General features: G+C 34.4%; 2 protein-coding genes and 1 long non-coding RNA gene across 3 annotated transcripts in view; 2 read left to right on the top strand and 1 right to left on the bottom strand.

Moving 5' to 3' along the window:
• The window catches only part of LOC128555467 (uncharacterized), a 238,562-nt gene that overhangs the window by 35,950 nt on the left and 178,988 nt on the right, over positions 1-23,624 (top strand). The window lies entirely within an intron of this gene.
• Positions 1-23,624, top strand: part of LOC123525557 (ATP-dependent RNA helicase DDX24-like) — a 56,459-nt gene that overhangs the window by 26,797 nt on the left and 6,038 nt on the right. Inside the window, exons 12-15 of the mRNA XM_045304690.2 lie at positions 2,671-2,848; positions 3,385-3,488; positions 4,157-4,274; positions 5,409-5,505. Of these exons, the coding sequence (XP_045160625.2) occupies positions 2,671-2,848; positions 3,385-3,488; positions 4,157-4,274; positions 5,409-5,505 (497 nt within the window). The remainder of the gene's footprint in view (positions 1-2,670; positions 2,849-3,384; positions 3,489-4,156; positions 4,275-5,408; positions 5,506-23,624) is intronic.
• On the bottom strand, positions 5,969-23,404 carry LOC123525558 (uncharacterized). The gene is made up of 3 exons (XM_045304691.2): positions 23,298-23,404; positions 9,587-10,696; positions 5,969-7,384 (listed from the first exon to the last, which is right to left on the bottom strand). Exons 2-3 carry the CDS (start codon positions 10,693-10,695, stop codon positions 6,388-6,390), a joined length of 2,106 nt encoding a protein of 701 aa, XP_045160626.2. The 5' UTR covers position 10,696; positions 23,298-23,404; the 3' UTR covers positions 5,969-6,387.

The following is a 23,624-nucleotide window of genomic DNA, read 5'->3' as shown; positions in this document are numbered from 1 at the left end:
AAAGAGGGTCTTTATCGATGCAAATGAGCATAAAATATAGTTGAAACATATTTTAATCAACTTCTTTTAGATAATTTTCTATCAAAATTTCGGATTTTGTCATTAAACGCTTGATAGACATCAATATACTGTGTTTCACGTGTTAAACCATGTCTCAGCAGACGTACATACCATTGATCTAGAGAAACAATTTTTACTTTTGCAAAAAAGAGATAAATATTTACTATTTTTTTAGCAAACAAAACACCGACAGTGATTTTTATCCTCCGAATGCTGTAACGTTATCCAGGAATACTGTAACAGTAGCATCCTAAATCTGTAACACGATATCCTCCACAACCGAGTCTCGTGTAACAGTTCCTCCCCCATGTTTAGGGTCAAAAACAAGGTCACATGGTCAAATCAAAGGAAAAGTTTGTGAACACTCTAAAGGCTACAGCTGTGACTCAATCTTTATGAAACTTGGTCAGAATGTTTGTCTTGATGATCTCTAGGTTGAATTTGAAACTGGCTCATTTGGGGTAAAAAACTAGGTCAGTAGGCCAGATCAACTGTGGTGAGCGATATATAAGGCCATCATGGCCCTCTTGTTTAAGATACAGCCTTGAAATTTGGATGACATGTACAGTTTTGCACACCGACAGGGCTTTTTCAGGGGGTTTTGGGAAAAAGGCCCCTGGTCATATTGGGAATTTTTAACGCGGTAAATTGTCAAATTTGGGAAAATATACTGACAAATTAAATGAGTTTTTAATTAATATATATTAGTTTAAATCTTCAGTTTCAAATTTTACTGGTAGTGTATCCCCTTGTGAAATTCTGAGATTTTTTTTTCAGGACTGTGTTCCAATATTGCCTAAAAATACAGTAACTCTTTATTTGTCGTGCTAAAATTTTTGTTTACAGTTTGTTTTCACCAAAGTTATAACTGAAATTATCCAAAAAGTAAAATGGCAAAGTGTGCGTATTTTCGAGTGTAAAAACTGGGTCGCGAAAATATGTGACAATTGATTTTAATGGTATAAGAACTACCTGTCAACATGTTTTCGGTACTTTATTCAATTAATATTTGTGTTTTTATGCATTTTGAGAGGTTTTTGCATACAAATCATACATTTCTTCAGCAAAATCTTGTAATTATTTTTTGCCGAGGTTGCAGACGGTCATGTTACTAAAAATAGAAACGAGTTGGTTTTTCCAACATTTTGTTTGATTTACTTGGCAAACAAAACTAATTGTGCAAGAATTATTACTGAAAAACAGAAAGTAACTGATTTCAGTTGGGAAATTTTTCATTGGATTGGGAATTTTTTGCTCCAGATTGGGAAAAATAGAGCATATTTGGCATTGGGAATGGGGCCGAATATCGGCCCCGTGAGATAGGGTGAAAAAGCCCTGACCGATCTTAAAACTGACTCAGTGACCAATCCATAAATATGACTTACTGACCTACTTTCTTAATATTTTAGCATCAGTTTGACATTTGAATCATGTGGCTCATATTACTCAGGTGGGCAATCCAGGGTCATCATGACCCTCTTACTATAGAGAATGTTTTGGATTGAGTATAATGCAGTTTTTCATCAGAATTTCAGTTATATAATGGTGGTTTGCTTGCCTTACTTAGTGCAAATATTTACTTAGTGCATGTACTAAATTTTTTTCTTTTTAATTATTTGTTTATCCAGGAATACTGTAACAGTAGCATCCTAAATCTGTAACACGATATCCTCCACAACCAAGTCTTGTGTAACAGTTCCTCCCCCGTGTTTAGGGTCAAAAACAAGGTCACATGGTCAAATCAAAGGAAAAGTTTGTGAACACTCTAAAGGCTACAGCTGTGACTCAATCTTTATGAAACTTGGTCAGAATGTTTGTCTTGATGATCTCTAGGTTGAATTTGAAACTGGCTCATTTGGGGTAAAAAACTAGGTCAGTAGGCCAGATCAACTGTGGTGAGCGATATATAGGGCCATCATGGCCCTCTTGTTTAAGATACAGCCTTGAAATTTGGATGACATGTACAGTTTTGCACACCGATCTTAAAACTGACTCAGTGACCAATCCATAAATATGACTTACTGACCTACTTTCTTAATATTTTAGCATCAGTTTGACATTTGAATCATGTGGCTCATATTACTCAGGTGGGCGATCCAGGGTCATCATGACCCTCTTACTATAGAGAATGTTTTTGATTGAGTATAATGCAGTTTTTCATCAGAATTTCAGTTATATAATGGTGGTTTGCTTGCCTTACTTAGTGCAAATATTTACTTAGTGCAAGTACTAAATTTTTTTCTTTTTAATTATTTGTTTGTTTATTGCAATATTTCAACCCAATTAATTAATGAACCGAGTGAAAAGGTTTGAGCCCTACCAGGGTCACCATTTCACCTCCTCATGAAACATACCAGGCTTTTGCTAGAAGTGGACTTCAAAGTGAATCAGATATGCTCAAGCCAAACTAAGTTCTGAACATTAAAAGGAATAAAAAGCACAAAGTTAATAGAAAAGGTGCTAACGCCTTTAAATTTCAGTCTCATATATTTTTGACTTTATATGTCAGGAATATTTGAGGTGAAGATCAAATTTTCTGCTGTTGGCTATATTGAAATACATTATAGATCATTTTTATACTTTTAAATCCCACTGTTACACATTTTTCAGGATGTCTATCTGTATTACTTCTTGAAACATTACCCAGGCAGGACCCTGGTTTTCACTAACAGCAAAGATTGTATACGTCGTCTGGTGTCGATATTTACTTTACTCCAGTGCAAACCATTACCACTACATGCTGACATGCATCAGAGACAGAGATTGAAAAATCTTGATAAATTTACTGGTTTGTATTAATCGTATTATTGTTCGACTAATTGGGTTTTACAGACTACTTTAGTTTGGGCACTTTGTGTGTCATTTTTATAAGCAATTTCATACACAACAGAAATCGGGTTTTGGAGTCAACATCCAATTTCTTTCTATAGAGCAAAATCTTCTTGTAAATATTTTGGCTTTGATAGACTGAAAGGTTTGTTCGTGTTATCGAACTGAACAACATTCATCTTTAAAAAATGTAGTTTGTAGCTATTCATGCAAGTATGTCATTTTCCCATTTATTGATATGTTATAAATAATATCATCATGACAAGACTTCTCTTTGTATATTTTGTATTGGGACAAAATAAACAGTTCTATCACAAATCAATGTCATGTGAATAATCACTGTATTACATTAAGTGCATAATTTTCCATAAGGCAGTGTCATTACATATGAATTAGGTTCGAAAAGAAGGCAGTAAGTGGAACTGTTCTGTAACCTGTCAATGATTATTCATATAGTGCTATAAATGTATGTCGTAAATTCTGTCTTTTTTACAGGTAATCCCTCATCCTTGCTGATAGCATCAGATGTTGCAGCACGTGGTCTTGATATACCCAATGTACAGCATGTGATACATTACCAAGTTCCCCATACAGTAGAGGTAAGGGCTGTATTGATATTCTTGGCAGTCCGCTGTTCCCACTCATCTATGAACCCATGGCTTATAACATTTATCTGCTCAGCTTTAGTCTACAGTTAAAAATGACCAGAGTCCAAGAAATGTTTAAGTTTTTCCAATTTAAGCTTAATTTTAGACATTTTTTAAATATGAAAACAAATCATAGTCAAAATTGTTTTATAAAACCTTGCTTGGGAGAGTAAAAAAAGTGGAGTTTGTTCTGCAGATGGTCTTTATTCATAGATATTTTAGCCTCAGTTTGACTGTTACGAAAATGTCCATTATATCTAACCAGTTTCCAGTTATTTGTCGGAATCAGTGTAGTTTATCTGTGGCTAAGTAGTTAAGGTCGCTGACTTCAAATCATTTGCCCGTAATCGATGTAGGTTTAAGCCTAACTCGGGGCATTGAATTCTTCATATGAGGAAGCCATCCAGCTGGCTTACGGAAGGTCAATGGTTCTACCCAGGTTCCCGCTCGTGATGAAATAATGCCCGGAGAGGCACCTGGGGTCTTCCTCCACCATCAAAGCTGGAAAGTGCGACGTTAAACCAGAAAAAAAAATTAAACTCTAGTTAAAGGGATTTCACTTGTTGCTTTGTTTCACAGTTAAGTTTTGTATATTTATGTCCTGTAAAATTTGTTTATAGAATTATGTGCATAGGAGTGGGCGAACAGCTAGAGCGAGTAAAGAAGGTCTCAGTATCATGATGATTGGACCAGATGATGTAAAAAATTATCGTAAAGTTATTCGTACTCTCAATAAAGGTACGATTTACTGTTACTAGTGTCAGTGGATATTAAACTGCAGTAGCCAGTAGTTATGGTTATTTTACAATGACGATGCAAAAATCTATTGAATTTACCCATACACTCAGAACACAAGTTTGATATAGAATAGTATCTAAAAACAATACTTACGAAAATATCAATGATTTTTTCCCCTTTTCCCCATCTCCTTGATTTTTCTTAGAATCAAATATTTATACCCCCACAAATGAAGTTTGAGGGTGTATATAGAAGTGAACTTGTTGGTCTGTTAGTCCATTAGTTTTCATGGTTTCCGGACAATAACTCATGAAAAGCTTGACAGATTTAAATAGTTTTTGGTACACAGGTGAAACATCATAAAATATAGGTCAGGTTCGACTTTGAGGTCAAAGGTCAAGGTCACAATGACCCGGAACAGTTAAACGGTTTCCATTTAACCGGATGATAACCTGAGAATACTTGGGCCTAGGATCATACATTTTGGTACAGGGGTGTAATATCATAAAATACAGGTCATGTTCGATATTGAGGTCAGTAGGTCAAGGGTCAAGGTCACAATGACCCAGAACAGTTAAACGGTTTCTGGATGATAACTTGAGAACGCTTGGGCCTAGGATCATGAAAGCTGATATGGATGTTGGACCAGCAGATGCCCCCTATTGATTTTGAGGTCAGTAGGTCAAAGGTCAAGGTCACAGTGACCCAGAACAGTTAAACCATTTACTTGAGACTGCTTGGGCCTAGGATCATGAAACTTAATAGGGAGGTTGATCATGACCAGCAGATGACCCCTATTGATTTTGAGATTTGACTTTGACATTGGCTTACTTCTGTGACAAGGTCATATTGTGGAGGTATAATTTGTCACTCCTGTGACAACTCTAATGTGAAGTAGTGTCATTGCACGGAGACAATGGCCATAGCAGAAATGAGAATGGTACTGTTTTGTTAATACAGTTAAGCTCGGATTTAAAGACCAGTTTTTTGGGAGTCAAAAAGGTGGTCTTTATATACAAGTCATGTTTATTCACAGGTTAAAACATTACATAATTTTGTTTAAATCAGAAATGGAACTTATGGTCAATAAAACCAGGTAACCTTAGTTCTTATTTAGTCTTGTCTCTTTTATAGATGAAGATTTGCCATTGTTCCCTGTAGAGCAAAACCTTGTAACCGAGGTAAAAAGACGAGTTAACATGGTGCGACAGATTGAAACTCAGGAATACAGGTATGCCTTTTCTAACTATTAGTAAAATAGCCTCCTGCGGGGTTGGCAATGGTTTTCCAGGTAGGTAAGGCAAAAGTCAGTTAATAAGTAAAACTACCATCTGAGCTTTTGGTGTTCTATGTGAAACCTTCTTTTAAATAATTCAGTCATGTCTACCCAATTTTACCCAAAATGTGTGGAGAAATTATGACCCTTTTCTGCCTTAAAAATACATGTAGTATGTTTTTCACTTAATGGGGATAAAAGTTGCCCCTGCTTCTGACATCTCTCACAAATATTGGTGATAACTATACAAAAAAGGCAGACCTTTCTCTTTACAGTGCATTCTGGTGATAAACAGGTATCAAGTAGCTCTCTTATGATTTGAAATGTTTTGCACACTTTTTTCTGATCCTTGAAATACTTTACAATTTACCTCTTGTCCCCCACTTTTACAACAGATGTAACATTGATAAAACTATCCTATTGTTTTTTCTTTGATGAAATATATTTATTATGTAGCAGTTGAAGAAGTAAAATCAATGTGTTTGTCCATAATTTGAAAGTTAAAATTGTAAATGTAATACACAAAAATATATATTGATATGTTTTCACTATAGCTGAGTAGATATCAAAAATGTCTTTGCAGTGTATGTCATTCCTACTTTTCATAAACATGTATGTAGTGTTTTATATAGTATTTAAAATCAAACTTTAATTACTATAACTAAGTATTTTGACAGTGCTCTTGATTCATTTAACACTGTCACACCTTTAGCTGCCCCACTATTATGGTAAACTCAGTAAGTCTGCTGACTCATAACAGTTTGTTATATTTTACCAAATAAGCATGGTCTAGTTTGGTCTTTGAAACTAGAGAAGTACCAGTCAGATATATCATATTTAGTTGGTGTTTATCATTGTGCATAAAAGCCGACAAATATGGACTTTTGCAGCATTGTTTCTTTCTCGTTGTTTAAGAGATAGTAAATAACAACGTAAAGCATCTATAGGTTGGCCTTTTTGCTCCATACACTGTCCTAGCAGATTAAGGGCTGTTTCCCGATGTCCAAGGTTAACTTCATTGTCAATGGTATAGATAAGACATGAGAGGGCAGCTTGTGTTTCGTCATGTCTCCCGAGGTAGCTATAGGTCTTGTATTGTAGGAAGTAGAGGTAAGGCAGAGAATCCACCACAGCCCAGTCCATCCAGAAATCATCTACACCTCTGTAAGTCAGATCCTCTTCTGTAGATCTGAACATTTCATGTCTCAGTTCTTGTGGGACACAGTTAATTTCACAGGGCAAGAACCTGACACAGAATGCTGTAGTATACTGCATAGCTTCTTCATCATGATCAGCTACTGTTTCATTAAATGTATCTTTTATATTTTGTCTGATGAGGAGATAACATGCACAAATAGGTTCAACCAAATTAAGGTCATAATTGTCTTCAATGTCTCTGAGAATCATTTCATTTCTGTGATTATCTCCATTACTGTAGAACATGGAAGCTAGTTTCAGTCTACTAGATGAAACATCCGAGTTCAAACCTAATGACATCCAAGTGAGAGCTTCTTGTGATATACTGTTGTATTGATGAAAGCTGATGGATTCCAGGGCAGATCCCAGTGATGTACACAGAAATGGTGCTAAAAGATTACAAGCTATCTTCTGGTATCCCTCACTTTCACGAAACTTAGTTAGTCTTAATATGAACTTTAAAAGTGTCTGTACAGGTGTTCCGTAACTACAAACTGATAAAAACCTTTCATTATTGAAAGTACACACATATAAAGCTCTGTTATATGATGAATTTCCTGAAATATTTTTCTCTGCCTCAAAAACAGGCTGTATGATATTAACTAGATCATACCATCCTGTTAGCTTACACTCAAGCCTAGGGCTGGGTACCGCCTTGAAAAAAATACCGCGGTATACCACGGTTTTTTCCTAATTACCACGGTATATACCACGGTATACCACCATATTTATCGTAAGACTTACAGCTATGGTAGTGGTCATAAAAATATTGAAAAACTCTCAGAAATACTTCATTTATTATGAGCAACAACGAAGACTAGTTACTGACTAGAATTAAAGAAAAAAAATACACTGGAATATTAACTTGACTAATGACTAGTTAGATTAATGACCCTTAGTATTTTTTACCAGCGTGTATTCGTCGGAAGACACCATATTGTCTCAAGGGAAGCACTGGGTCACATATATATAGGTCGCGCTTGTTTGAAGTTCGATTCGTGCACCCGTTTGATAAACCAGTAACGTTTATGAAGGCTTCATCAGATCGTTTTCAAACAAAAAATAATAAATTTCGACTGAACATTTTCCATACTATTTATTTCTTTTTTAATACGTGCAAATACATACTGGGATATTTTAAACTATCATCATTTAAACAAGATGTCGGGACTCACCGAATTTAGGCCTAAAAAAATGTTGTGGTTCGGGTCACCCGACCCTACCTAGCAAAAGGCTCCGACCTTGCTGTATTTTTCGACGCCAGACATCGCCAAATTCGTCGGTCCGAAAGATATTGGCGCGGACCGCCGTTTTACGATTCGAGGCTGGTCCGACTGTCCGGCATACTCAGCCGATCGGGCAAGTGGTTTTTACGTCGTAACTTACCAAATTCAGAAATTACATCCAGAAAAATAACCTGGATTTCGTGGAATTTACCCGCGAATCGTAAAGATATCAATACGGTCATGCCGGTAATTTTCCATTCCACGAGCACTTGCGACCTATCGTAATATCTCATTTACATCGCCGTTACTTTTGTTTTAAATATCGACACGTACACGAAAAACGCGCATAGTGCATTCATTCTTTAACATAATCGCTTCAAATTTTCATCACCGCTTGAGAAGTAATACAGTTTGAATTCTATAACGATTTTAATAAGATATCGACAGAAATGTAGGCAAAATTCTATAAAATCCATCGAATTTTCATATAATTATTTGTAAAATTTCAAACAGTGCGATCTTAATTATTTCTTTATTTCTAAAAGTAAATAAATAATACATACTATGGTCATACAATTCAGACTTTTGACCAGAAAGTACAAAAAAAACAGAATTAAAAAAATCTTAAATAATGAAAAAGCGGCAGCAATTTAAATACATGGAGTAAAACGATCTTTGGCTAGCAGATTTCCGTAAGGTTACGTGACCTCGTGGACGTAGATAGAAATGTGGTTTGAAAATAAAGCAGTATGATGTCGTGGTTTTTAATAAGAATTAAATGAATCTTTGTACACTTATTTTTTGACACGACACTATGTAAGATATTCTTCTCACAATAATGTAAATTCCTTGAGGGCAAAATAATCACAGAGGTAGGATATCTACTATTATCTTTTGACACATTTACCTGTCAGTTAATACGGAATATTGCACATTCGCTTTCAAAAAAAAATTAAAAAAGGAACTTTTTTTTATTGACTTCTTCCCAGCAATTTAAAATACCGAGGCGGTACGATCAGACAGTGATGTGTCACATGGCGCGAAAACATGACGTAATGTCATGACAATCTCGGGCAACTATACCGCTTTGATCTCCACTTGATTCCGACACACTTCTTTTGGCTCTTTGAGGGGGTTTTAATTGATGATGAGAAAACAAGGCCAATTACTTAGTTTATCAACAGAATAATTACCAATAATTGTTATTTTTTTTTTTTTTTCGGAGCCTTTTGCTAGGTAGGGTCAGGTGACCCTAACCACAACATTTTTTAGGCCTAAATTCGGCAAGTCCCGACTTCTTGTTTAAATGATGATAGTTTAAAATATCCCAGTATGTATTTGCACATATTAAAAAAGAAATAAATAGTATGGAAAATGTTCAGTCGAAATTTATTATTTTTTGTTTGAAAACGATCTGATGAAGCTTTCATAAACGTTACTGGTTTATCAAACGGGTGCACGAATCGAACTTCAAACAAGCGCGACCTATATATATGTGACCCAGTGCTTCCCTAAAATACCGGTATTCCCCGATGGTACCGCAGTATCGTACCACGGGAAGATGGTACCACGGTTACCGGTATACCGGTAATACCGCGCACCTCTACTCAAGCCTGACACCAAGTTCATCATATTCAATTCCAAGTAATGCAGTCCCCATGCTGTTAATAAGGAAATGCATTATTTCAAGCAGCTGTTGCTTTGTTTCAGGTGAAATACGTCCTGCCATCAAGTTATTTTCATTAATGATAAAGTATGGACAGTTCTCATATAAAATACAGTTATACAATGCTATTAAACACAATGTGAGACAGAAGAGTAGGTTATTCTCTTTCCAAAAGTTATAGTGTGTGTTAGGCTTACAATGAAACATGCTTGTTTTACATATAAAACTTGAAATAGTATCTTCAAACTGTGGTTTAATGTACGTATTTAAAATCATTTTCATCAATATGTAACAGCGAATTTGTGTAATGTTAAGATTAAACATCAAACAGCGTTCTGCTAGAGATGTTGATATTCTCCATTCAAGCTCTTCGTTTGCATTTCCCTTACTTCCAACACCAACAACAAAACATCGAGAAGTGCTACAATACAGTTTTATTTCATCTAGAGGCCACACACCTACACCCTGATGGTCTAAAAACCGTCTGGCTATGCGAGGCCATGTCTTACATGGTATAGCAAGAACTGCATCAGTATCAGAATACCCAGGTCTTCCTTGTCGTGTATAAGCTGGACCATGTTTTACGTCTCCGGTTTCAGCTACATCATTAAATACTGTGTTCCTCAGTAATATTCGCCCTGAACTGTCCCTGTAACCAAATTTATTAGGTATACTATCCAGTGGAAGTGGAGCATCATCTCTGAGACATTGTAGAAGACAATAGCCAGGTGATACAGTCTCATCCTGTATCATCAGGTAGTTTGCTTTACCCAGTTCCCAATCACTCAAGTCCTGAATCACATTTGAAGTATTCTGAACCAGAAGGTGATCATAATCTGAATTTAGTTCTTGTGTTGTTGTGGCTTCTACTTGACTGCCAAGCTCATAAAATGAAACATACCAGTCTTCCAGTTGTAGGGAAGTATCTGCTATAGCTTCTTGCAGTAAGCAAGCTCTTCTTCTCTTAATCACCATCTTCTCATTCACACCAATATCACTCATTACCTGTGACAGCCACAGTGACACATTATGTGTGTAATCAGGTAAATGAAACATTCTGAAAAAAAAAAAATACAATTGTCACCATGGTTGATCCTTCTTGATTAGCTAGAAGAGGGGAAACGTGTATGGTTTTCATGATAGGTACCATATAAGAGTATGTTCTTTGACAGAGTTGTAAAAGTTTTGTGTTAAAGATATTAGTAAATGAGCTATAAAGATGTCAATATTTTGAAATAGCTACCTAGTAATAGATATATAGCAAATGCAGTTATCAGTATGAGAGCAAATTTCTAACTGTGATCAACAGATATTATAAAAAAAAATTGTATACCCCAAAATTTTGAGAGGACACTTAGATTTGCCCCTGTCAGTCTGTCCATCCCTCTGTCTGTCCAAAATTATGTGGTTCATAAAGTAAAACCTGCTTTAGGGGTCACCTCTATTCAGCAGTCAGCCTGTCTTAACCTATCCCAAAAATGTCATTAATTCTATAAATTACCTGCATTAAGCAGCCACCTGCTGTAAGCTGCCACTTTTTCCCACTCTCTTGGCTGGCTGTTTAAGACGGGTTTCTCAAAAAGTGTTTGACCTAGAGTCATCAAACCTGACCAGATTGTAATTCAGCAGGGAAGCTGTGCCCCAGGGATTTAGATTTGGATCTCATAGTCAGACTACATATATGGCCCTTGACTTATGCATAAAAAGGGCCTTTGTTTGTGTCGCATGTATCTCAAAAAGTATATAACTCAGTGTTATGAAACATTACAGGAATATTATTCAGCCTGTGAAGTTTGCATCTGGTTTTTGTTAGAGATATCACTCATTTTAGAGTTATGGCTCTTGTTTTTGTAACAAAATAGGCATAAAAGGCATAAAAGTTATGTTGCACATATCTCAAAAAGTACATGTATATGACCAAGAGTGATGAAACATCATAAGAATATTATTAAGCATATGAAGTTGTGCACCTTAGGTTTTGTTCCAAATTTTTATCAGTCAGAGTAAGTGAAAAATACACATTAAGTTCTTAAAAGTTTGTGTTGCAAACATCTTAAAAATGTCTCACAGTGGCAGGAGTGGGGGGCAAGTGTCTGCTAAGGACACGCATCTAGTGTTTAACATATTTCTGTCATGATTATACCAAACTAATACCTTTTCCTGATTTATGCAAAGGTAACTCAGCTTTGAAACATTCTTACAATGAAGATTGGTTGACAAAATACGTCGAAAATTATAGTCAAAAGACAGTGGAGGTCCTTGCGTGTAGATATATTTATATATGACATTTCAGGTCTCCTTAACCAATTTAAGATTCTGAAGAGTTAATCTAATTATGTATCCTCATAAGTAGGTGAGATAGGTGTATTGATTTTTTTGCTGTCTGTCGGTCTGTCCATCCACCTAGCAGTCTATCTATCACAAGGTCTGTAGGGATTACTTCTTTGAAACTTCTTTTGGGATTTTTTAAGTTTTTCTGAACTATTTCCCCTATTCTTTTGACTTCATTTGAATTAAACTATATGACTGATTAGTACTAAGCCTTGCTGCACAGATTTAAGATGTTTTGCTTGATTGACTTTTTGTGGAGTTAAGGGTCTATAAAAAGAATCATTGTTTTTGCCTTGTCCATCCATCAAACTTCATTTCCAATCTGGAGAACCATTTGACATAGAAGCTTCAATCTTCATAGAGTGATAGGATGTATGGAGTTGATGACACCTATTGTTTTTGGGTCACTTGATCAAATGTCAGTGTCACAGGGGCCAAATACATGCCATATTTTCAGATGGTCAATAAGGGAGATTTGCCTCAACAGGGCTTTTTTTAAGGGAGATATGTGTTTCCTAGAAATCTACGCTTACCTATTATCTTTCGGGTAAAAATAAGGGAGCATTTAATTCGCTCATTTTTTTGGGCTAAATAGCCGTTTTCATGAAAAAATATTAAATTGAGTGGAGCCAACAGTTGTGTATAGAATGCATGATTATTACTTATAGCAATTTACTTAATCCAATGAAATTCAGAATTCCATGAAAGATTGAACCAGATACTTTGTTATTGCTTTATTTTTATTGTGTTCCACTTGATGCTTTTGCATTTGGAGAGAGTGGTCTTTTTGACATGTTTTAGCATACAATACTCAAAAGATTGCAGAGAGATTGAACAGATCATGCCAAAATAGTCTTTTAAGGGCAGTCGTTTCTTTTCAGAAATGAATTTGTTAAAACAAAAATGAATTAAAGTTGTTCCTTACTGGATTGTCCATATTTAGATTAAACTACATGTATTTAAACTGGGAATAATTCTGCTGTTAATTATTGTAACATGACAATATCACAAAGGAATGCGTCAATTCTTAGGGCAGTATGAATTGAAATTTATTTCATAAAATTTACTTATCAGAATTCTTGTTTGTCTGAAATTCTGTGTAGTTTCTGACATTAACTTCTCATTTTTTGTTAAATCGTGGTTGATTTTTCGCATGTTGCGAAATTAGATTGAAAATCATAAACTCTGTGTATTAAAGCACTAAACTGTCTCACCTTCTGATCGCTTGATAAATATGAGGTCATTGAAAACGTATTGGCAGGTGACGGTAAACTGACATGATTTTAAGGTGGTTCGCGGGGTTCCTACGAAAATTTCGAAGTATGAGATATAAGACTGATATTAGGTCTGTATGTACTAACATCTCCTGTCTTTCATTTGGGGAAAAAAGAAAGTCGTTCCTAGTCCACTTTTCCTTTGAAGAGCGCCACCTGGCGGCATATGTATTTTTCAAGGGAAATCACCGTTTTACTGTAATAATCTCATTAGAATTAATGTTATTACATTTTTTCAAACTCAGGAATATAGCTAAATTCAATGTTATTGTTTGCATGTTGCGTTTTGTAAACTATTTCATTTGGAAAATGCTTAAATAAAGAGATATCCGTAGTAGGGGTGGGGAAAAATAGCGAAAGTATTCAATGTATTTCATGGCCGTTTAGCCGAAATAAAATAAAACGGAACGGTCAAAGTTCTTGATTTATAAATATATTCTTCTTTAATCATTTCTGAACAAGAAAATAAAATAAAAATAGGGGGTCTTCACGGCAGATTTTTTGTAAATTTACTTTTTATTTGTTTTGGTAATGTAAATTTTGTGACGTTGATACACAATGACGGCGTTAACGTCGCGCAAACGCTGATTTCATTATGTCTTTCATTGATATGAACAGGACCTTCAGAGTTCACAGAAATCTTTAGAATCTTTTTTATTTGAATATATTCACATGATGTACATTGTTGCATATTTTGCAGTCAAAGTATATTATCTAGTAATATTTTGGCACAAAATGTGAATATGTCGCGCTAAAACATATACTATTACTACTGAATATGGTATAAGTGGTTGAATTTTTTATGAAAATGTTTAATATTGCATAACTCGCGTATCTGGCTCCGTATTTAAGGGTTAGTAAAGTGTTGGGGGGACGGGGGTGGGGGTGTAGAAAAAATCTTATCAGTTTATCCGCTATGAATTAAAACGGAGTTGTCAAAATTCTTTATTTTCAAATATAGGTTTCTTTAATTATTCCCCGACAAGAAAATAGAAAAAAAGAGTGATTTGCAAATTTACATTGAGCCGCGCCATGTGAAAACCAACATACTGGCTTTGCGACCAGCATGGATCCAGACAAGCCTGCGCATCCGCGCAGTCTTGTCAAGACTCCATGCTGTTCGCTTCCAAAGCCTATTGCAATTAGAGAAACTGTTAGCCAACAGCATGGATTCTGACCAGACTGTGCGGATGCAAAACCATTATGTTGGTTTTCTCATGGCGCAGCTCATTTTACCTTTTGTATGAAATGTTTAAGTGTGAAACGGAACGACATTCCTTATTGTTTTTCAATATTTCAAGTGACTAGCTAACAACAAAGATACAAAATACAAAATGTGGTGAAACTGTTTTCCAGACAAAAATGAAATACATTTTTAACGAAAAAGAACATTTTGAAGGGTGGCTAAAACATCAATATGCGTTCATTGTTCAGACCGGCTGTTTCTGTCAGAAGTTTTCAAGGAAACGCACTTTTGACATTGTTCACTGTTGTACATACAAAAAGTTTCGATTATAGAATTTGGGCGGCAAATTGGGATCATTCTTATTTGATGAAGGTTTTGTTCCAAAATCGAAGTATGGTATTCCAGTGCTGAATGTAATATCAAAAAAGTAACCACTATGATTTTATCTCGTGCATTTCTTTTTGTGTTTCAAAAATTTAAAAAGATGGATAAAACTAAGAAATATATAAAACCACCACATGTACATTGAAATGTTTTCGCCAGAATGCTGAAAAAAAAATATTTAACTGGTATTTAGTGTAAAAGTGTGTAACGTAGTGTGGCCATTTAATACAACAAACATAACCTTTTAACCAGTTTTATTAGCTCGACTATTCGAAGAATAAGTAGAGCTATCCTACTCACCACGGCGTCGGCGTCGGCGTCGGCATCACACCCTGGTTAAGTTTTTCGTACCAGTCCACATTTTGACAAAGTCTTTTGAGATAAAGCTTTGAAACTTTCAACACTTGTTTACCATCACCATGTCCAATTATAGGCAAGAGTACATAACTCTGTCAAGCATTTTGACTGAATTATGGCCCCTTTTGACTTAGAAATCTTGGTTCAGTTTTTCGTACCAGTTCATATTTTGACAAAGTCTTTTGAGATAAAGCTTTGAAACTTTCAACACTTGTTTACCATCACCATGTCCAGTTGTAGGCAAGAGTACATAACTCCATCAAGCATTTTGGTTGAATTATTGCCCCTTTTTGACTTAGAATTCTTGGTTAAGTTTTTCGTACCAGTCTTCATTTTGACAAAGTCTTTTGAGATAAAGCTTTGAAACTTTCAACACTTGTTTACCATCACCAGGTCCAGTTGTAGGCAAGAGTACATAACTCCATCAAGAATTTCGGCTGAATTATGGCCCCTTCTGACTTAGAAATCTTGGTTAAGTTTTTCGTACCAGTTTATATTTTGTGTAACGTGTTTGACAAATGGCTTTGAAACTTTTATATCTTGTTCAGTATTATAGTCTCTATCAATAGGCAAGAGTACATAACTCTGTCATCTTTTTTGGCTGAATTATGGCCCTTTTTGAACTTGGAAATTGGTTCTGTTTTGGTATATGTCCATGTTTTGTCAAGACTATAAAATTATTTTGACATATGGCTTTTAAACTTTAAACATTTGTTTATCATTATGATTTCCATCTGTAGGCAAGAGTACATAACTCTGACAACTATTTTGGCTGAATTATGGCCCTTTTTTAAACTTCAAAATTTTTGTCAAAACTATTTGAACTGTGGCTTTGAAACTTTTAACACTAGTATATCAACATGATTTCCATCTGTAGGCAAGTGTACATAACTCTGTCAACTATTTTGACTGAATTATGACCCTTTTTGGACTTGGAAATTAGTTAAATTTTTTATACAAGTCCATATTTTGCCTAACATATAACTTAACATATTTGCCATCATGGTCACACATTGCCATTTAGTGCAAGACTAATTGAAATCCACAAATACAGGAACATTTTTTGCTGAATCCATTTTTTTCTTTTGTCTGAAAATCTATGGAAATATTTTGACCCCATTCTTCAATCAATTCTTCGAATAGTCGAGCGCGCTGTCATCCGACAGCTCTTGTTTATCATAGCAACAGTCTTTAATATTTAAACATAACATTTTAGCTAGAAATTATTAAGTAAAGGTGACCTTATCAATCTAGCATTTTTAACCCATCTTTCTCTCTCTAACTCTAAATCTAACTGCCCCTAGATAATTATATTTCAGCATATATATTTAATTAAGCAGTCTAGCCGCTATGTAAAATTACACAATTCGTCGTGCCTTTTTCCTTAACATATCTAACTTTGATCCCGGAAGTAAATGATATAAACAACTAAGTATACCTGTTTAACCCTTGGGCTACATGTTTTGTGACAGGTTTGACAATTCAGCCTTTCAATTTAGATTCAAGTATTATAGTTTATCATCTTTCTACGTAGCATATTAAACAATGATTTATAGAATATACAATATTCCGAACCTTTCAAACCTGTTACATTACAAGTGCATTTTGACGCAGATGCGAATAAATTCCGATATTTCAGGACTGCAACTCACTGCAGACCTGGAACACCTGTATAAATTACAGACCCCGGTATATACCGGATTCAAGGAATTTGGATGAAAATTATCTTTAATGTATATATTTTGTGACCATTGTAATACTAACCCTAACCTTTTGTCAGTATATTATACATATTATACACTAAATGCATGCTGTCGTACAATAATTTGCGTATTTTTGCCGTGCGCTCTGATTGATAATCAGTTCAGGACATGCACAGAAGACCGCTCCAGCTATGACAGACTGCAATGAGCAACATCGCATAAAGAATGTCCGTGACATTGAGCGCAAAGTAAACAGAAGTTATGATATGCAAGTATCAAATGGGGATTTTACATTTATGCGTTTTGAAGCACCTTGTCAGATTTTTCTGTTGATTTTATTTTCACAGTTTTGCATATCATGGATCACAAATGTATCATAATTAAAATTATTATAGTGAAGTCTACAAGCAACCACCAACTGGATATTTCCTTAATGAATTACTGTGATCATTGCGTTGGAGATCCACGGCTTAAAAATGTACCATGAATTGATTACAGTGAAGTCTTCATGCATTAAGTTAGCTCTAAAACTGTTTCAAAAATGGATAAAACATTTTAGCAGATACGTATTGGTTGCACGCAATGCTAATTACGATGCCAGTATTCAGAAATCTATGTGAATGTAGACTCTGTTCTTGCAGACAGCTAGTCTAATAGAATTTAAGACAGGCTGAAATTTTAATACCCTGACAGAAACGGCAAGGGTGTCCGTGGTCATCATTTTTAAATGACATTTTACATAATAATATAAACATATAATATACTTATATATATACGTAAATTACTTATCACTATAAATAATGTGAATCTATTTAGTAAAAACATTTAATTTTTATGTACTTTCATCATCCTGTATATACAAAAATGTATCTTTAAAGGACATAATGAACAAAACGTTTGTGTGACGTTAACACCATAAATGACGTATCAACGTCACAATATTTACATTACCAAACAAATAAAAAGTAAATTTACCAAAAATCTGCCGTGAAGACCCCCTATTTTTATTTTATTTTCTTGTTCAGAAATGAAAAAAAAAAGAATATATTTGAAAATCAAGAACTTTGACCGTTCCGTTTTATTTTATTTCGGCTAAACGGCCATGAAATACATTGAATATTTTCGCTATTTTTCCCCACCCCTACTACGGATATCTCTTTATTTAAGCATTTTCTAAATGATATAATTTACAAAATGCAACATGTAAACAATAACATTAAATTTAGCTATATTCCTGAGTTTGAAAAAATGTAATAACATTAATTTTAATGCAATTATTACAGAAAAACGGCGTTTTCCCTTGAATAATACATGTGCCGCTAGATGGTGCTCTTCAAAGGAAATGTGGACTCGGAACGATTTTCTTTTTTCTCCAAATGAAAGACAGGATATGTTAGTACATACAGACTTAATATCAGTCTTATATCTCATACTTCGAAATTTTGGTAGGAACCCCGCGAAGCACCTTAAGACTGATTTTCATATTGTTTTGAAAACCATTGATCAGCGGCTTTGATGTTATTGAATTAGTCTAATATTGTTTACAATTGCCTATGGGTAAGATTAAATGCTAAATTGTTTGCAGGTGGCGACAGAAGGTGGTAAGATAATTAATGCCACAGGCGTGTATCTCTTGGTAAACAAGCTAAGTATTATAGACAATTATCAAAATTGAGTTTGAAGAGTATTTCGGGGCTACACAATATTGAGTTTAAAGTATTTTCTAAAGGTCTATATAAGTTGGGTTTGAGGTATATTTTTGAACAGATGACTCTTTTTCTGAATTTATTTTTTTTTATGGGAGGTTTTCATGTCCCAGTGGGAGACCGGAAGATATACTGAAAATATGAGAGAAAAAGTCTCCCAGCTGGAGATATGGTATGTATGGGGCCAGGACATGGAAAACTGTTTCCAGTCAATAACTTAAGAACCACTTGACCCAGAATGTTGAAACTTTGTAGGATGATTGAACATTCAGAGGAAGGAATTCTAAAATTACGTAAATGGTCCCCGTAATGAGACAATGTGTCGTGGGCCAGTACCAGACCCTCAGCTCCAAGGTCAAGGTCATGGGTTCCAACCCTTGTTCAAATAATGCTTAAAGTGGCACCTAGGGTCTTCTTCCACCATAAAAAGCTGGAAAGTTACCATTGACCTATAATTGAGTTGGTGCAACATTAATCCCATCATAAACAAACAAACACTTGCAGGTCAAATGTTGACAGGGTCTGTTTATGTCCGGTCCATAACTCTGCCATCCATGAAAGGATTTCTGAATAACTAAGTACATTTGTTTTCCATAATGAGATGATGTGTCATGCGCAGAACGTCTAGTTCCAAGATCACATTCAAACTTAGAGGTTATAGGTCTAAAGGACCTGTTTCGTGTCAGGTCAATGACATTCATTAAGGTATTTTGAAATTACTTGGCACAGAATCGCTTATTGGGCGGGGATGTTCGTTTACAGAATTTGCATGTGTCTTTACAAATAGATTCATTTTTAAAGGGGGGCAACTTTTTGAGAAAGTATCTAGTTATACAGGATAGTACAGTAAAACATGTATTTGATGTGTAGATTGTTGGTAAAGATGTTGTTCTTCTACCATTTTTAACTCGACTTTTCGAAAAATAGGGGAGCTATCCTATTTGCCCCGGCATCGGCGTTAGCATTAAAGATAGCGTGAGCATCACACAAATGTTAAAGTTTGGGTACCACCCCAAATATTTTCAAAGTCCATTGAGATATTGCTTTGATATTTTGCATACTTGTTAACCATCATGACCCCATTCTGTAAACAGGAGCAGAAAACTCTGTCAAGCATTTTGACTGAATTATGGCTCCTTTTCGACTAAGAATATGCTTATTGTAATGTTTGTGTACCACCCCAAATATTTTCAAAGTCCATTGAGATATTACTTTCATATTTTGCATACTTGTTTACCATCATGACCCCAGTCTGTAAAAAGGAGGAGGCAACTCTGTCAAGCATTTTGACTGAATTATGGCCCCTTTTCAACTTAGAATATGCTTATTGTAATGTTAAAGTTTTACTCATAGCCTATATTATACTATCAAACACTGAGAATAGTCGAGCACGCTGTCAACTGACAGTTCTTGTTTGGTGATATACTCCTAAACCTGAACCATTCGTAACCATACTCACATGGAATGTGTATACTGACGATATCTCTAGAGTGCAAATATAGACAAGATCAGTAGGCTGAGAGATATGTGCCTGTATATGAACAAATAATGCCATATTTTACTGTTTACATTCTCAAGGAGACTCATTTGTGAACAAAATCGTTATCATTGTCATGTTTACACTGTCAAAAGTCATAGTCATGTAACAGGACTTTCGATTAATGAGTAAATTATGTTCTCATGATTTAGTAATAATTTCCATGTAACATTTATATGCAGAGTAACTTATACATTATGATACGTACATATACCAAAAGTTTTTGTGAACTTGACCTCTAGTTATCTTAACCTTGAGTTAAAAATTATGGTACTCGGATGAGTGATAAAAGGGACACCTTGGCCCTTTTATCATTACTTTTGTTGTTTTCTTATGGTTGCATACAATTTCCTATATACTTTTAATGATTCTCCTTTCTATTTTCCACAGTAATTAACTTGGATCTTGAGCATTGTATGGCTCAACATGTTGTTGGAATTTCTCCCAAAACGTCATTTTGCGATGCCCAGATATTGCGTATCTGTTTATCCTACCATTTATGAAGTGGTATGAAGAGACATGCACTTTTTTTCAAAAGTATTCTATGGTTTATTCTGAATTAGTATATGAAGCTTCTGAAGTCTGTATTTAATATTGTCGTTATTCATTGATTAAGTAGATGATTATTTGAATGAGCGTTCTCAACAGTGTTTAAGATAATAGTTTCAGAAACTTTTAAAGCTGTGAAACAAGAAAATTTACTTATATAAAAGTCATTACTACACTAGAAGTACTAACTTAATAAGTTTTGTTTCAACTCCACTATTCGGAGAATAGGGGGGGCTATACTACTCGCCCCGGCGTCGGCGTTGGTGTCGGTGTGACCCTTCTTAGTTAAAAGTTTTTTGGCAACCTTTGTTTTTCTGTCATATCTTTGTTACTATTGCTTATATCGTACTGTAACTTCACATAAAAATTGTCCAGTATACAAACAATGTATGTGTATGGGCTGAGCCCATTATACCCAAGGTCAAGGTCACCAAGCTGTTATACTTGGGTTATTTTTAAGGTTAAAGTTTTTTGGCAACCTTTGTTTTTCTGTCATATCTTTGTTACTGTTGCTTATATCTATATCTTATTGTAACTTTACATAAACATTGTCCAGCATACAAACAAAATATGTATAGGGACTGGGCCCATTGTACCCAAGGTCAAGGTCACCAAGGTCTTATACTTAGGTTATTTTTAAGGTTAAAGTTTTTAGGCAACCTTTGTTTTTCTGTCATATCTTTGTTACTTTTGCTTATATCACACTGTAATTTCACATAAACATTGTCCAGCATACAAACAAAGTATGTGTAGGGGCTGGGCCCATTATACACAAGGTCAAGGTCACCAAGGAGTTATACTTTGAATTTGTTTCATGTTAATTTTTTTTGAAAACTTCGTTTATAGACATATCTTTGGTACTTTAAAAGATAATGACTTGAAATTAAAAATATTTGTTTATAATCATCTGCATGTATGGCTACATACCCCATAACTCTAATTGTGTTTTTGACAGAATTATGCGCCTTTTATACTGAAACTTTTTTGCAATCTTCGCTTTCTGGATAATACTTTAATGCAATATAAGGTAAAGACTTGAAACTTAAAATGTATCTTTTTCATCATCATCTGCATGTGTGGTAACAATCCCCATAACTCTGATTTGTATTTTCAACCAAATTATACTTAAATTTTTTACAAACTTCATTTTCTGGACATAACTTTGGTACTCTTATAAGATAATGACTTGAAACTCAAAATATATCTTTATCATCATCATCATCTGCATGTGTTGTAGCAATTCTAATAACTCAGATTTGTGTATTTGATGGAATTATGCCCCTTGGTGTATCTTTCTTTTAAAGCAGAGGTCTCTTATTCAGACATATTCATTTTACTGTCAAATCCCCAAATAGTGGAGCCCGCTGTCTTATGGACAGCTCTTGTAATTACCTTACACTGATTTTATAAAAAATGTTTTTGTCCATTTTTGTTCAAAACAGAAAATGGATTTAACAAGGGTGTATTTTCTCTTTCTATTACTGCTGTGACCATACTAAGTGTGCTGATACAATACAAAACGTTAAATCTATAAGGATATCCTTCTGAAGCAAAGAATACAATCAAGTATAAAAAAAAAATCTCTGTTACAACCCGTTTAGTTATTTAGTTGCAAAAAGCTCCATTTGATTGTGTCTTTTTATGAGAGTTATTGAGATGTACACCCAGCACTGACTTAAGCAGAACTGCATTATTCAGAAGCATTTGATAGATGCCAGGGGGAATTTTATTCATATATGGATACTGATTCACAGATATGGTTACGTTTACATCTCACAGTGTCCATTTACAAAGTTTGATGTCTCTATATAGATGAATATATGAAATTAGGAAAACAGATTAAATATTTCCAAAAGTTCCATGAAAAATATTGATATTAATCTTTCCAAAAAAAAAAATCACTCTTCTGTTATTTATGTTTTAGGCCATATTAACCAGATACTATTTTTGAAAACTTGCAAGAGGTCTTTATTGTTACAAAAAAAAATGTGAGCAAGTAGCTTATCCCATATAATAGATGTGAGTTAAATAGAGGATATTTGTTTGCTTCAGTGTAGGATCGAAATATATTTCATTGAGTGAACACTATAATGCAATATTTTCACAACTGGCGCAGCTACGAGTGAAAATGTAAATTATGGTGTTCACAGGTGAAATATATTTCGATCTTACACTGAAACAAACATTTTTTTTCTATTTATTTTATGCATTTTAAAACGTTTTTACCAAATTATATTCAGTTTGTCCGTGCAATGTCACGTGCATCGCATCACAACATCAAAATGTCATGACGTCAAGATGTCTAAAATTGTAGAAAAACTATGAATAGTTCTGTTTCCTGATTTCTTCTACATTTCACTATGATAAACTGTAAAGATTTTTGATCCTTTTTTAATTTTTATACATCTTTACCTTTACTGAAGAATATTTTGCAAGGAATTTTCTATCATTTATAATTCATATCATTTCGCATTCAAATGTAGTTCCGTACCAGTGAAAAATAAAAATGATATTTTCACTGTTTGAAACAGTGATTTCACTGCTAAATTTCAGTATTTCACAGAAAAGCATAAAATAAAATGAGATAATTACAGGTACAAATAAAAAAAGTAAAAACGTTTTGTAACCTACCTGGATTATGAGTAAAACAATTGACCACTTGTACAAATATTGAACTGAATTTAATTTGTTCTTTCTTTTTAGAACAGAAAATGGTTAAACCAGGTTTTACATAAATTTACTTCCTCTTCCTGTTTATATATGCAAGAAGGATAACTCATGTGTGCATATTCTTTATAATACTTTTGAAATGTAGTGATTTATGTACTGTCATCATTATTGTTTATTGATAATATTAATATAACTGTTTAGCTATTCATGAAGCAACTGCTTTTTAAACTTTATTTAAAATGTTCGTTTATTTTGATACAGCTACAGTACAATACCTATAAGAGACTT

Source organism: Mercenaria mercenaria, chromosome 3, assembly GCF_021730395.1.
Source record: "Mercenaria mercenaria strain notata chromosome 3, MADL_Memer_1, whole genome shotgun sequence".
Classification (NCBI taxonomy): domain Eukaryota; kingdom Metazoa; phylum Mollusca; class Bivalvia; order Venerida; family Veneridae; genus Mercenaria; species Mercenaria mercenaria.
Note: the sequence above shows the minus strand (reverse complement) of the source record. Positions and strands in the feature narration are given on the sequence as shown.

Bases quoted from the DNA above. Each gene is read 5' to 3' on its own strand.
- LOC123525558 (XM_045304691.2), bottom strand. From the start codon at position 10,695: ATGTTTCATTTACCTGATTACACACATAATGTGTCACTGTGGCTGTCA. The intron at 7,385-9,586 runs GCTTGAGTAGAG...ACCCAGCCCTAG, and splicing joins TATGATGAACTTGGTGTCAG to GCTTGAGTGTAAGCTAACAG.